General features: G+C 40.2%; 1 protein-coding gene across 1 annotated transcript in view; it reads left to right on the forward strand.

The window, feature by feature from the left end:
- LOC116223698 (adhesion G-protein coupled receptor F1-like) overlaps positions 1-2470 on the forward strand; it is a 3335-nt gene extending 865 nt beyond the window's left edge. The window contains exons 2-4 of the mRNA XM_042709888.1: positions 3-148; positions 568-738; positions 890-2470. Of these exons, the coding sequence (XP_042565822.1) occupies positions 3-148; positions 568-738; positions 890-2386 (1814 nt within the window). The 3' untranslated portion in view covers positions 2387-2470. The remainder of the gene's footprint in view (positions 1-2; positions 149-567; positions 739-889) is intronic.
- The last annotated feature ends 14032 nt before the right edge of the window (positions 2471-16502 follow it).

The raw sequence follows: 16502 nt of genomic DNA on the forward strand, positions 1-16502 counted from the left end.
AGTTGGAAAAGAAGAAGATATTGTAACAGTTGCCTGTGATGAAGGGAATGTTGGTCAACAACAGTATAAGTGCACAAACAGTAAATGGGTTCCTCTGCAGGACAACTGTGTCTTAGAAGTCATCAAAAACCTGGAAGATCAATCACAGGTAATGTTCTGTTGAACTATTGAGGATTTTCCAGATTCTTCTATTATTTTAAGTCCAGTCCCTCCAGGATCTTGCAAAGGTTTGTTGTGATATTGCTGTGATTTTAAGTTTGAGTTTCAATTTATTCCGGGAATAACTAAAAATTGTGATCCTACCAGGATCTTGCGAGGGTTTGTTGTGATAGTTGTGGCCAAAAGTGAGTTTGCTGCTGGAATTCTCATAAAATGCCTTTAAAGTTGCGGTGATTTTGACAATACAATTCTTATGATATCATAAAATCACAAATAACAGAATTCTATGACTTTCCATTCCATTTCCATTCCATGAATTGATCGCATTCCTGTTTATTTTTACATGTGAATGTTTCTAATACCCTAGATTTCAAGCAACAGAAATATTTGGAATATTTTCCCCAATAGGGCATAACTGGAGGGGATGTTCCTGAATTTGTTGAGCTGCTCAGTAATGCCACACAGCAGAATGGTGCTCTAGTTGTTTCTTCACAAGCAACTGTCACATCTATTGTGACCATACTTGACAATATTGCAACAGCCTCCAGTACAATCGAAGTGGACCAGGAGGTGATGGAGGTATGGTGTTTTGAAATGTGAAACTTGTTTTTTTTAACAAAAAATTGGCAACAGAAAAGACGTATTGAGAATTAGACTGATCTGGTTTGGTGGCATTTACCACCAAAAACCTTTTCCAACCCATTCCTTTTTGTCAATTGTATTTTCACAGAATTTCCTTCAAACTGTGGATGTCCTTGTGTCCCCGGGTGCCAATGCTGTCTGGAATAACTTAAATGGTGATACCAATGAAACTCGTAAAAGTGCCAGCTCCAACTTGTTGCTTGCCGTGGAAAAAATGGCAGGTGCACTCGCAGATGAAGACACATATCAGATTGTGACAGAAACCCTTTCTTTGAACAAATCTGTAGTGACTGAAGCCAATAATTTGCTCATGATAAACTCATCTGAAATTGAAATCCCTGCAACAGAGCTATCTGGGGGGAACACCTCAGTCACAGTCGTTGTATTTTTTTCACTTAATAATGTTATCCCAGTCAGAACTTTACATGACTCCATAGACAATACCCTAAATGGCAACGTTATTTTGGTCAATACAAGTCAACGCCTTGACAACATCTCTCTGACCTTTGAGAAAAACAATACTGAATTGGCAAACCCCCTTTGTGTCTTTTGGAACTTTGATCTTTTCAACAAAACTGGTGGATGGGATTCATTCGGGTGTGAGCCGAAGTTCGATGGAAATTTCACAGTCACATGCGAGTGCAATCACACAACTTCCTTTTCCATTCTCATGTCACCGTATATTCCAGAGAAAATCAAAGAGGCCCTGGCATACATAACATATATTGGAGTTGGAATATCAATGGGCAGCTTGGTCATCTGCCTAATAATTGAGATCATTGTTTGGCGTGCCATGACAACGAATGACACAGCCTACATGCGACACGTCTGCATTGTTAACATTGCTGTGTCCCTCTTGATTGCTGACATCTGGTTCATCGTAGGAGCAGCTGTATCGAATGAAAATGGAGCAGCCGTGGGGCCCTGCTCTGCAGCTACGTTTTTTGCCCACTTCTTTTATCTGGCAATGTTCTTCTGGATGCTGATATCTGCCCTACTGCTCTTGTACCGCATTGTGTGGGTCTTCGGAAACATATCCAGGTTGGCCATGATGCTAATTGGCTTCTTTATTGGGTACGGTTGCCCTCTCATTATAGCAGTGGTAACTGTGGCATCGACAGCTGGACGCGATGGCTATATCAACTCAAATAATACGTGCTGGCTTAACTGGACTGAGACAAAGGCTCTGTTGGCCTTTGTGATCCCTGTCTTGGTCATTGTGGCCATCAACTTTTGTGTCATGATCGTGGTCTTGGTCAAAATGCTCAGAAGAGGAGTGGGAGACACTGTACAAAATGATGAAAAACACAACCTAAAGGTCATTGCAAAATGTGTGGCCGTATTAACTCCACTGTTTGGCCTTACCTGGGGATTTGGCATTGGCATCTTGATTGCTCCGGATAGTGTTGGACTCCATGTTGTTTTTGCAGTCCTAAATTCTTTGCAGGTATGTATTTGGATTAGCATAAATTATACTGAATGCCTTTTTAATATGGTTCTGTACGTTGTATTTGTTGCTTTCTCTCATGCATATTTCTCTTTAAAAGGGTTTCTTCATTTTGGTGTTTGGGACCCTCTTGGATAGTAAGGTATGTATTGTCACTAAAGTCAGTCAAATCTTCCTCTTGCAATAGAACAGTTCTGTATGTGTCTTTGTTTGTTTGCTTGTTTGTTCAGAAACAAATGATTTGAGCAAAGGGGCACATAAAATAACAGTCAAATAATGAACTAAATCTTTATTGAACACCTACTGTACATCTTTGAATGACAGCTGAACAGTATTAATAAGCTAAGCACACATCCATGAAGTGTCTTCAGTTTTTTTTCTACAGGAAGCTGGACTTGTAAGACCACAAATATGCTAAATAATTTACATGTCGTCCTCTTGTATGTCTAGATTCGAGCTGCTCTGGCCAGAACAACACTGATCTCAAGCTCCGGGTCTGGACAAACAAGAGTAAGCACACAAGTGTTACACAACTTAAATATATAGTTTATGATCAACATGATGTATAGCTTTTCCACTTGGCTATATAAACATAGCCTGGCTCCACCTGCCTATTGCTCACAGCTCAGTTTTCTTTTCGCTGTGAGTATATTCTGGAAACTCTGTTTGCAAGAGGGAACAGGGCCATTCTGAGTGGCCTCCAATCAGTGACCAGTGGGGTGACTAAGTGCGATGATGTTGAAATGTAGCGTTTGTCTCTTAATGTAGTTCCAGCAATGGCAGCAGTGCAAGAGCTACATGAAACTATACAGACAGTAGTAGCAAAGCTCACAAACATTGAAGAATTGAAGCCGAAGCAAGAATATATCAATTGGCACTGTTAGTGGCAAAGTAGGAAGTATATGAATCTGATGGAGGTCAATGCAGATTGGTTAAAGGCTGGTCCAGTGGTTTCAAAATGAACGCCTACGGCCATTAGGAGGCAATGACTGGAAGCAATTTCCAATGGTTTTACCAGCCTAATATAAACACCCTGTTTTTATAAAAATATATATATATATATATATATAAACATAAAAATCCATTATAACTCACCATTGAGTAAATACTTCTTAAAGTCACAGTGGCATACTGAGTGTTTTCCAAAAAATTATTCTGAACCACACCAAAATAAGCAAATAAAAATGAATTGTGGTAGAGTCATGCTTCATTTCATTGTGCCCTAAAGGCTCATAATGGAATTGTTCTGTGATGTACCTGTTACTGGAGAAGGGTTTTGGATTTGAAATAATGTCTATTTGTTTTACATTCTGTCTGTTATAGAGCACAAGTGGAGGAGTGTCATCTTCAAATGGTTTAGGCATGATTAGAAGGAGAAGTAAGAGAGCACCTTTTATTTATTGATTGATTATTATTTTTATTATTATAATAATTATTGTTGTTATCATTATTATTAATTGATTAATATCATTATTATAAGAAGTAACAGTAGTAGTATCCACAGTTTAATTCTGGCATGTAAATATCATCCTGGAAGTTTATAACAGTTTTCTTCATTTTTGTTCTTTCAGGAGGCTACAACATCACCCACTCCACCTCTTCAAATTCTTCTGTCAGTTCCTAGCAGTTTAATATCTTAAACTCTATGGATAATGACTTGTTGGTTTTAAAAACGGAGAGAATATATTGAATTATGTCTCATATCTATGCAGAAAATCTTGACCAGAAAAAGTCCCACTGGTAAATTGAGACCTTCATGAAAATGCACAAAATGTTCACCTAGGTTATACATTTACAAAGAGATTATTTCCCAAAATCTGTTTATCTTGTTACCCTTTAATGTTTAAGCACGTAGTGGTACAATTTATTCCACTTAAAATGGCAAACTACAGGGCTGCTGTAACAGCATGGTGGAATATACTTACATGTGTTTACCTGTGTGCCATGTCATTGAAAGCAGTGTGCATTGCTCAAAGAAGAGTCATCATTCATTTATTGGTGCTATTTGCTCCAATGTATCTTGAACCTTGAAACAGGTTCTGAGTATTTGGCAAATATGAGTAAGATGTAGCATCATTGTTTTAAATGTGTGCATTGTTTGCACTGAAAAAGCTGAGAGAAGAGACTAAAGTTTAAAGTTAATGGGTAACTTCGGGATTTTTCAAACTGGGCCCTATTTTCAGACCATGGAAAGAATCCCTACACTGTAGGGCCTACAGAGATACACATGCATCTGTTTACCTCAATAAGAAACTGGACTGATTTTGATTGTTAGTTGTTCCTAGTAAAAATTCTGACCCAAAAAGATCTAGAAATAGGGCCCAGTTAGAAAATTGCAAACTCTCCCTTTTAAATGACTTCAGGAAAGAGGTGCTATGAAGAACAATGTAATGTAATTATATTAATGTATCAATTTCTCTCTAATATTAAATGCTGTTATCTTGTTAATCATTATTGTTAACTTTTATGATCTGTAGCATTAACTGTTCACTCATACCTTAATGGTACAACAACATATCAGTGTTTTCTGTAACTGATATGAAAATATTTGATCATGGCTGTAAAAATGCCTGTGCACAGTATAGCAAAGACCTTGACAGCACCTTGCCATGCACACAGAAATGCTGTCGGTCGCAGTAATAGTATCATCTGAATGGACAGTAGAGGGCAGTAATAACTCTATTTTAGAGCCTTATTGAAGGAATGTTTTAAAGGTAAGGTAAGGTTTCAGACGCTTTTATTCAAAGTTATTTGGGTGGTAAATTCACATGGTTTAAGGAATGCTGGTAAGGTTTTGAAATGAAATGAAAGAATCTCTGTGTGCATATGTAAGCCCGTGACCAAAATGAAATTCTGTTCAACCCAGCTTGTATGATGAAACACAAAGTGAGCAACACAGCAGGCAAGTTTGAACAGAAAACAGAACTGGACCAAAGCACCTGCATGTAGAGGAGAACCTATCCTCCATAAGCTTGTTTTCTGTAGGAGTGAGGCCTTTGGTTTCGACTGCAGTCTAGTTTTTACAGCACTGATTGTTATTCTGTAGTACAACTTTAATGCCATGATCAAGTTTATTTTTCAATCTTATTGTGTGAAAAAATGTTTCACTACAGTAATACAAGTTGTATCACTTTAGTAGCCTTCACTCTTCAATAAGCATGACATTTGTATCATGACAACACTTTTTAAACCTTGCATCATGAGCAAGCCTGGCGCTGTGCCAAATACACTTATCCCTACAGACCAGACCAGGCAGACCACCTGCAAAGAATGATGCACACTCTCCATTTCATACCCTGCACTTTTAACAGACATTTTCACCTTTAAATAAATTATTTGCATGTATACTTAACATGTTATCCCGCCAGACAGTACCACACAAAAATAAGATCGAAACAAAACTATTAGAAGAGCACTCAGAACTATGCATGAACAGTGATAGTTGAAATGCACTGGCATGAGTAGGAGGGCAAATGGGAGAAAAGGTCAGTTAGAGGTTTAACTCTTCAGTCAAATCATTCTCTTTAATGAACACAGCTAGCTCATTTTATTTTAGTTAACCCGGTGGAACAGTGCGCTGGAGATGGTGGATTTCTTCCTGGAGCAGCAAACCAGCGATATTGAGAGCTCTGCTGTCACCTGAAGTGCGCAGGAATGAAAGCGATCTCTGCGCGCTGACAGAGGTTGATATATAACGGTCGCAGAAGATGTGGTGAAAGTGCTTGAGCCTCTGAAGGCAGCCACACTGGTAATGCCTAAGGAGAAGTCCCCAACTCTTTCATTGTCATTGTGCCTCTTGTCACGACCCAGCCTGGTCTGCCCCGCCCCCTGCTATCAGTGCTCTCTATTTTCCACAGCTGAGTAGCAGAGTCTGCGCAGGTGAGGAATGAGGCCTTGATGAGCTGCACCATAAGAAGGCCTTGGTCCAGTGTGCAGGAGGCTCCCTCTCCTCTACACGTTGTTTATGTTTGTTTGTTGGACATGTGTACACTACTTAGACACCCACTTGCACCACACTTTGATTTCAGACAATAACACTGACTTTTCAATTATACTTTAATAAATGTTATTTTATTATACAACCTTGCGTGTGGAACTCCCGTTCATGTTACATGAAGAGAGCCGAGCATGTGACACTCTGTATGCACTATTTGAATATACATTCTGAATCTTTTTTCTTTGTGTTGTATTAAATATTACAATATTAAACAATTGAATTCCTCAGTGACTGGAGTTTCTAATTGTTTATTCCTGAATATTTGTATCGGTCAACAGCAAGAATCTGATGGTGATGGACACTGTGCCTGTACAGCAGGAAGACAACCCCCTTGAAGTGGATGATGCTCCTACTTCACCAAAGAGGTCAAAGGAGTCTTCTGCACCGATGTCTCACCTTAGTAGTAATCGAGACTTAAGACATTCCTCTGTAGTGCATCCTATAGTAATGAAGAATACTTTAACATCCGGCACCGGTCACAACATATTCATGCCAGCCTTGTTGTTGTGTTTAGCAGTAGTGGGCTACAGACAGTGCACGTTGTGCTGTGGAGAAGGGCCTTTACAGATACAGCATGCAGTGCGTGTTGCGGCTGTCCCCAGCCAGATGTGCACTGTTCTATCCTGCCACCCTTGCTATCCTTGTATAACTAAAATTCCCATGCACCATGTCAGCCAAAATAACTTTAACATAATTCATCAAAACTAAACATAAATAAAAGTACCAACATGAATAACCCCGTACTTAAACTCTCAGCGCCATGGCAGCCAACCATAACTCAACAAAACAAAACATCACCAAAATTCCCACACACCATGCCAGGCAGTCTCTCCCTCTTCATCTCCTTCTATATCACATTATGCTATTTATTTATTTATTATTTTCTATTTATTATACTGATAAAGTGGCCATATTACCTACTGTTAATTGTTTACCTAAATATATCTCTTTATCTATTTATAAAATTGATGTTTACTAAACAAATGTTCTCTCTTTGCCCACTAATGTAGATGGCTGTGAAAACATTGTTCATCACCGTAACCATTAAGTACCTATCCACATATTAGGCAGCTGTGCTCTGTCCACTCACTTTGTCTATGTTCTTCTCCTCCTAGTCTAGATTGTCTCTGTTGTGGGATGCTGCTCTAGTCTCTCCACCTGACCTACTTGCAAATTAATTCATGATACATCTAAATACTCTGGTCTATTTACCCGTAATGTAAATAATTGCCACCATCAACATAGTTTTCTGTTTCATTGCTCTTCTTAACCTTATGAGCACACTGTATACCCACTAAGCTGTTCTACAACACTTGAATACTCATTCCCCCTCTTATCCACTATCAATTTTGTATGAACATGTATGTACCATCTTATGTTTCTATGTATCGTGTGCATGTGTAGTGAGTTAGATTCGCCCATTCCTGTTTCTCTCTTGGCGCTATTCATGTAGCTCCACCTAATCAATTATTGACATTATTAGTGGGCACTGCCTGGGTGTGGCTATAAAGGCCTGTGAGTTTGCTGTGGTATCTGCGCTTGTGTACCGCTAACTCCCGTGCAGTGTGGCTTCCTGTTTCTCCCTCGGTTTTTTGCATCTAGTTAGTTAGGTTGGATTTTAAACATTCCACCTTGCACCTACTTCCTCCTGTATTGTAGCCTGGGGTTGCGGTCCTCTCCTTCTTCACCGACATCAATAACTCTCTCTGTTTGCTCTAGTCCCAGGTTTGCTCCATTTTGTATGTGTAAGCAGCCCTGGTCTTTAAACTCGTATTTATATTGAGTATTATGTTTTGCAGTGAGGGACTCGAGTTCCCCGCGGCAGCCAGTGTCTTCGGAGTACAATGGGTATACAGTTCGATCTTTCTATTGACATTATTTGAGTGTTTTTAAATTATGACTTAGACAGATAGATGGATACTTTATTAATCCAGAGGGAAATGTAAGGACATCCAGTAGCTTATACAATTTACACAACTCACAGACACACATACACAAATCACATACACATAGGGAGAACATGTTCAAAATGAGCGGGGTGGTAATAGATACAACAATGGGTCTGACCCTATGGTGCAATGTGCATGATTGTGAGTGACAGTGTGGATGCCGAGTAGGAAAGTTTTCTTGTGCTCTTGTGCTTGTGTGGATAGTGCAAAGAGATTAAGAGTATAGTAAGAGAATATCTCTGTTATCCACGAGGCTCCTGTACTCACCCTCCTGCCCATCTCTGATACACCCCACAATAGCAGAGTCGTCAGAAAACTTCTGAATGTGGCATGACTCCGTGTTGTAGGTGAAGTCGGACGTGTACAGGGTGAACAGGACTGGTGAGAGCAAAGTCCCCTGTGGCGCGCCGGTGCAGCAGACCACAATCTCGGAGAGGCAATCTTTCAGCCTGACAAACTGTGGTCTCTCCGTCAGGTAGTCAGTTATCCAGGATACCAGGTGGACATTCACACCCATCTGCAAGAGCTTGTCACTCAGTCGGAGGGGCTGGATGGTGTTAAAGGCACTGGAGAAATCAAAGAACATGATTCTCACAGCACCTTTCCCCTTGTACAGATAAGAGTGTGCCCTGTGCAGTAGGTAGATGGTGGCATCTTCCACGCCCACCTTCTCCTGGTAGGCAAACTGTAGCGGGTCGAGTGCATGGCGTACCTGGGGTCTGCGGATGTGGAGTAGCAGTCGTTATGTGTTATGCAGATGTGACCCGGTGTCGTGGCTGATTTGTAGGTTTGTGGTAAAGTAAACACTCTTCTTTTCAGATCGAAATAAAACTCTTTGTTCTTGTTCGTTCAGGAACAATCTTCAAAAAACTTCACCAAAAAGGTTAATTTTTCCAGTACAATACCAACAGCATAAACCTGAGCAAGTTTCGAGACAATACTGACTTTACAGAGTTTTGCATCCTCTTCTTATACATCTGATGGACCCCTCTTGTCATGCTAAATCATCTGTGTCCCTTCCTCATAAAATATATCTTGTTTTGAATTGGAGGATCATGAGCCTGGAAATATCCATGCCATGTTTGGGAAGCCACCTGGCCTGGCCCGACCTGGCAGAGGCCCAACAGGAGGCTCCTGGTATGCTAGAAAGTGACCCATGTGGGAGAATATGGGCTGATTCCTTGATTTAAACATAGAGTGCACATCATCTAATTAATTTATTTCAATTGTGTAAATCATTTTTAGTAGTTTAGTAGTTGTAATAGTTTGTCAGACTGTCATGGTGGTTATACTGACTGTTGATTTTCTTCACACACAGATTATTGAGTTTTCATCAACATGTTTTCCATCACACCAGCCTAGTGGAGGGCTGGATTCGCCACATGAGCTGCTGTCTTGTCTTGTCTTGTCTTGTCTTGTCTTGTCTTGTCTCTGCAAGTTTGTTTTGGTTCCGTTTTGGTGTTTTGTTTTCGCTATTTTGCTGTGTAGCCTAATGGCTTCTCTCTGTGTAGTTTAACGTGTTCTTTAGTCACCTATTCCTCTCTGAGGGTTTGTTTCTGTCTGTCGGTTCATATAGCCTAAAGGCTTGTGTTTGTCTTGCTTAAATTGTTCTTCTGTTGCTTATTTTCTTTTTGTTTATTTTTGTCCGTATTAGTTTACTGTGCTGTTTGGTTCTGTGTTTTGTTTGTATGTATGTGTGTAGTTTAGGTAAGAAACATTTTTTACTTTTGACTAACCCAACTCAAGTGTTTCCAGGTCCACCTCTCCCTTGGCAAGCATACTTGTCATCATATTTAAGTTTTCTCTAATAAACAGATGATTATAGTTATGATTATGATATATTATCACGACTCCTGTGTGTTTTAATTGGGCTTCTAATTTAATATTTTAAATAAATAAGTGGCAGTGGATTACTTACAAGCATTGTGCACATCATAACAAAAGTATTATGCCTTCATGACCCTGAAGAGAAATGTAGTGTGTCGGATCAGTTTCCACAAAAGATTGTTTATGTTGGAGAGAATGTGATAGTGGTGACACCTTGTCGTTCATGCTGATGGAAAGTTGCAGTCCCTAGAAGATGTAAATTCAACAGGTTTGAATGACCTGAATCACCTCGCATTTCAAGATGATCTCTTCTTCTCTCTCTTAAGCCACACAGAGTAGGCCTCTTGGGTCCACATTCTAAAGGTAATTACGGTCTTGTTAATGTTGTTGGTGATTTCCACACTGGGTGTGTGGAGTGCTGCAGAGTATGTGAAAAAGGTGACTGTTCTGCTGTTGTGCAGACACCAGATCGCCATAAAGGCAGCTGTCAGCGAAATACAAAACAGAAGCCACAGATCAAATTTGCTGAGGTACGTAAATGTAGAAAAAGAACTTTTGAGCAATTATCAAACCAGATAAAGAAGTTCAGTGTCACTTAAAAAGAGATATCCGTCATCATGGAATATAATGTACCTGATGCATGTAGGGCGTGATGGAACAGTGGTTAGCGGCGCCACCGTCTAAGCAGACGACCCGTATTGTCCTTGTAGGTGTCACTGTAAACACTGTGCACCAAGCGACTGCTAAATACCAGACTTTTACCTTCATGATGAATGTTGACAATGCCCAGTGGTCCATGAAAGCAATGGCAGAGACCGACCATTTTTATGGCGTGGTCAGGCTGGGACATTCCTCACATGGAGGTGGCACAGAAACCGATGGCTTTACCGATGTATTCATTTTGGCAGAGATGGCACTATACACATTCAGAAGAATGGATTTGACTGCTTTTCTGACACAGTTCATATTTACTGTAGCCTTGCGTCCACCAAATACTTCATGATCGTGTACAGTCGTGCACACCTCTAATCAGCCTTATTATGATTGGAAGGAAAATCACAGCTCTACTCCATTCTTGTGTGATCCCCCAAGCTTTAAGCTTCTGGATTTCAAAGGGATTCTGTGCATGTTGTGGTTATGCATCTTTGTAGTTTGCACTAGAGCACTGTCACGAATATATAAATTTGAATTTGCTGTTGGTTCAGCTCTTGTCATTTCTTTTTTTTTTTTTTTTTTTTTTTTTTTTTATTTTTTTTTCAAAATGTGTTTATTGGTTTTTCTTTTTTTCCCCTTCCTTTCAAGGAAGAACAAGTTACAAATACAGTAAACATAAGAAACCAGCTACCTGACAAAAAAAAAAAAAATAAAAAAAAAAAATAATAATAATAATAATGATACAAATAAAATAAATTATATAAAATGACACACTCAAAACCAGATGGCACGTTCATTGGTACATTGGCAAGGGGTATTTAGACAGTGGGTTGCCCATCGATTGTACAGGGGTAATGTCTGTATGGTCACTTTAGAGCCCTAAGAAATTGAGGGCCCTTTACAAAGTCCAAGAATGAAGTCCACATTTCTTCAAACTGTGCATATTTTCCTTTCAGTGAATATGTTATTTTTTCCATGGCTATAACTTGTACAATGTCCTCTAGCCAGCCTTTGGTAGTCGGCCTCTGTATAGATTTCCAACATTTTGCAATAGTCCGTCTGGCTTGTAGTAGGCTTAGGGTAACCATCTTTCTGTTAGCTCTGTTGAGATTAATGTCCTTTGGTATGAGTCCCAAAACGCACATTCTTGGGCACATAGGAAGAGTCGCCCCTGATGTATTTGAGAGTGTCTCAACAACCTCCCTCCAAAATTCTAGTACTTTTGAACAGGACCATAAACAATGGAAAAGAGTCCCTTTATGCGTTTCACATTTAATACATACATCAGGAATATTCTCATTGAAATGATTCAAAAGCTCAGGAGTGATATACAGCCTCATGGACCATTTATACTGCAACAGTCTGAAACCTGAATTAGATGATTGTGTTTGTGATAGGGTACAAATATTTTGCCATTCAGACCCAGTTATCTCCTCCCCTAAGTCTGCGCACCAAGCAAGTCTCTTGTCCTCTGATGTCTCTGGTGACCCAGATGACAAAATCTTATAAAAGATGGAAATAAGTCTTCTCTGGTGAGGGCTTTTTACAATTTTTTCTACTGCTGAGAGGTCAGGTATTGAGAGCTTTTTTTGGGTCTTATAGATGAAGTCTCTGACTTGTAGGTATTTGAAGAAATGTTTAGCGGGTATGTCAAATTGTTTTCTGATATCTTCAAATTGCATGAGAACATCCTCCTGAAAGAGATCTCCTATTTGGCCAATACCTTTGTCTGCCCATAGTTTAAATCCCTTGTCTTTTGCCCCTGGATGAAAATTGTTGTTTCCCCAAATGGGTGTGAACTGTGATAGCTTAAGGGGAACCTTTAGGTAGCTATGAACGTCATGCCAAACACGAATGGAGTTGGAAACAAATGGGTTACCTGTGAATTTCTTTAGTTTATCCGGTTTATCTGAGTATAGATACATATGAAGAGGTATATTGGCTGAAGTCTCTCTTTCCATTTCCACCCATGAGAGGGATGGACTGGGTCTGAACCAGAAGGAGGTTGTCCAAAGCTGGCATGCCCAGTAGTACCATTTGAGGTTGGGGAGTTTCAACCCTCCCCTGTCATATGGCAGATATAGTAGAGAGAGGCGTAATCTTGCTCGTCTGTTACTCCATATGAAATTTCTGAAGACTTTAGTCATATTTGAGAAGAAGTTTGTTGGAGGTGGAAGTGGTATGCATTGGAATAAGTAAAGAAATTTAGGTAGGACATTCATTTTGAGGATATTAATCCTGCCAATCATTGAAATTGGCATTGTTGTCCATCTGTTAATAAGGTTAGTCACTCCTGATATCACTGGGCTATAGTTAGTGGATACAAGGTCCTCTGTTGATTGAGTAATTTTGATCCCCAAATAAGTAAAACTAGAAGTATTCCTAAATGTGGTTTGTATTGGGGGACAACTTCTCTCTGATTGTTTAAGAAAGAGGATGTTTGACTTGGATTCATTCAGTTTATATCCTGAAATTGATCCAAAAGTATTTATTAATCTAAGGAGATTTGGAATAGAGCACTTTAGCTGGGTCAGGAACAAAACTATGTCGTCTGCGAATAATCCTATTTTATTCTCCACATTCCCTATTGTGATACCTGTTATACTGCTGTTTTGTCTAATTGCGATTGCAAGTGGCTCGATTGCTAATGCAAACAGAAGGGGCGAAAGGGGGCACCCCTGTCTGGTCCCTCGTTGGAGTTTGAAGGGTTGGGAGGTTAAAAAATTTGTCATGACTGACGCGCTTGGGGAGTGATATAACATTTTCACGCACTTACAGATGTATTCCCCAAACCCAAACCGCTGAAGCACTTCAAAAAGATAATTGTGTTCCACCCTGTCAAACGCTTTTTCAGCGTCCAGGGAGACTATTGCTGTGTCTGGGCTTTCCTTCCTCACATCTATAATATTTAGTAGTCTTCGAATATTATGGAAACCTTGACGACCCTTTATGAAACCATTTTGGTCAGAGGTGATCAGAGAAGGAAGATGGTTTTCAAGACGTCTCGCAAACACCTTTGCTATAATCTTAGCATCTGAGTTTATTAGTGAAATAGGACGATATGACCCACATTTTATGTGGGGTTTATCTGGCTTTAGAATCAGTGTTATTAAGGCCTTTGATAAGGAAGGTGGTAAATGTTCAGCTTCAATTGATTCGACTAACATATCAAAGAGGGGTGGCACAAGCATCTCCTTAAAGCATTTGTAGATGTCAATGGGTAGACCAGAAGGACCGGAAGCTTTCCCTCCGTTCATATGGGACAGCGCTTCAAACAGTTCCTCCTTTGTAATGGGAGAGTCTAGCTCCTCTTTAACCCTTTCCTCTAAAGTTGGAATGGAAAGCTGATCCAAAAAGGGGTGTAGGTCATTAGTATCCGGGGACTCTGACGTATAAAGGTTCATATAATATTTTTGAAAAGCTCTGTTAATTTCTGCTGGATTAGTTGTTGTCCCACTTTCAGTTTCAATCTCAGTGATAGCCCTTTCATTTTGCAGTGTTTTAATCCTCCAAGCTAGTAATTTACCCGCTGATTCTCCCTGATCATAATACGTCTGCTTTAACCGAGTGATACTGTTTAAGGCCTTACTTGCTGTGACATTATTATATTTAGCCCTTAATTCTGAGAGCCTCTGTAGATTCTCCGGTGTATTATTCACTGAGAGCTCCCTTTCTAGGTCTTTAATATCTTGCTCAAGTTCAGTCATAAGGAGACGGGTCTTATTTGTATTGCTACTAGTATAAGAAATCATTACACCTCTAATATAGGCTTTAAAGGCTTCCCATCTAATAGATGCTGAGGTTTCATCTGTATTTGTAGCAAAGAAAAACTCAATATTCGTTTTCACAAAGTATAGGAAATTCTGATCATGTAGCCATCTCGGGCTAAGCCTCCACACTGTTTGGCCCCTGGCATGTGAAGTGAGGCGGTAATGCAAAAACAATAGGGCATGATCTGAAATAACTATTCCTTTGTGTCCACAGTCCTGTACATTGGCCGCAAGAGTCACAGAGATTAAAAAATAATCTATGCGGGATTGTGTTTGGTGTGTGTTTGAGTGGCATGAATATTCTAGTGTGGTGGGATTTCTAATTCTCCAGATATCACAAAGATGCAGCTCTGACATGAAGTGGCCTATCACCCTTCGGGTATTTGTGTGGGAGGAGTCATTTCTCGATGAACGGTCTAGAAGGGGGTTAGGAGCACAATTAAAATCTCCACCCATAATTATTTCACCTCGAAAAGAGGAAATGGTCATGAAGAGGTTCCTAAAGAATGTGGCATCGTCATTGTTGGGCCCATAAACATTTACAAGAATAATTTCTTGATTCAAAAGAGTTCCCCCAACCACCACAAATCTACCCGCAGGATCCTGAAGAAGTTTGTGAATCCTAAAGGGGACTGATTTATGGATAAGGATTGCTACTCCTCTTGCCTGTGAAGAGCAGCAAGAAGCTAGAATTTGCCCAGGCCATCTCTTCCTTATGCGCACAATCTCATCTGGCAATAAATGAGTTTCTTGGAGAAATATGACTTTTGCTTGGAGGTGTTTAAGTCTGGACAGTATTTGTTTAATTTTAACTAATTTTCTCATACCCCTGACATTCCATGAAGTAATATTGAGAAAAGGGGCATTACTCATAACCCAGCCTTAGTAATATTATCATTATAATTTCAACTCCTCTATAGGAGACCAGTGTGCCATCAAAACATGAAAAAAAAGAAAAAAAAAAATAGTAACAAACGCCCCCTCTCTAGAACAGAGACGGAGCTCTCCTAAATTCCTGCGCCCCCTAATTGCACAGACCCCACTCACACTTTTGCAATACACTGAAATTCCGGACAACTTGCATTGATCCTTAACTAAGGAGCAGATACAAAACATTAAACAAATTTGGGTGGAACCCACGTCCGGCAGAAAGAATTACATATAAAAAATTAAAAGTATACCCAAGTATGTGTGATTATTGACCCATGACATTATGTACAATAAAACCAAACGTATTAATACAATCAAACCGAGGGCCAGCTATAATACAGCCCATGTGATACACAATACTCTTATCCAATAAAGCTTAGTCTAAGTCGTTCATTATTTTGGATCCAGGCGTGCTAGCAAAGTCTAGCTAGACTCACTCACATAATTGTCCCGTTCAGTCTGAGACCGTTCTGTCTCGATCTTTTGGATGAAGGCCTCTACATCTGATGGAGTAAGAAACGTGAGCAGTTTACCCTTGTGGTAGATTCTCATCTTTGCTGGGAACTGTAATCCAAACTCAATATCCAGATTATGCAGTCGGCTTTTCACACCATCGAACATTCTCCTCTGCTGCTGGATCTCCGCGGAAAGGTCTGGAAAAAACATCAAACGGTTCTCTTCGAACTGTAGCGATTTCATCTTGCGAGCAGCCTTCATCACTCGGTCTCTGTCGGCCAGCCAGCGGAATTTCACGAGGATCGCCCGAGGAAACGGTTTTCGGTTTGGCTTGCTAGCTTTAGAAGTTGCTGCCCCTGGAAGCCTGAATGCTTGGTCGATGGAAGGTGGAATCGGGAAATTTTCTTGACCAAGGAGGTCGGGTAGCCACATGTTGAGGAAGGACACCAGGTCACCTTTCTCTGTGCCCTCTGGCAAGCCCACCAGTCTCAAATTCAGGCGGCGCTGGCGGTTCTCCATGGTCTCCACTGATCTGGTGAGTGCTAGCATCTTTCTTTGAGTGGTTGCAGAAACGTTAGCTAGGTTGTTCAATTGGTCCTCAGCGGAACTTATACGGGTTTCTGCCCCACTTAGTCTTTCGGAGAAGGAGTCTAAGGCTTCTTTGATCTCGT

This window comes from Clupea harengus, chromosome 15 (genome assembly GCF_900700415.2).
Source record: "Clupea harengus chromosome 15, Ch_v2.0.2, whole genome shotgun sequence".
NCBI classification, from domain to species: Eukaryota; Metazoa; Chordata; class Actinopteri; order Clupeiformes; family Clupeidae; genus Clupea; species Clupea harengus.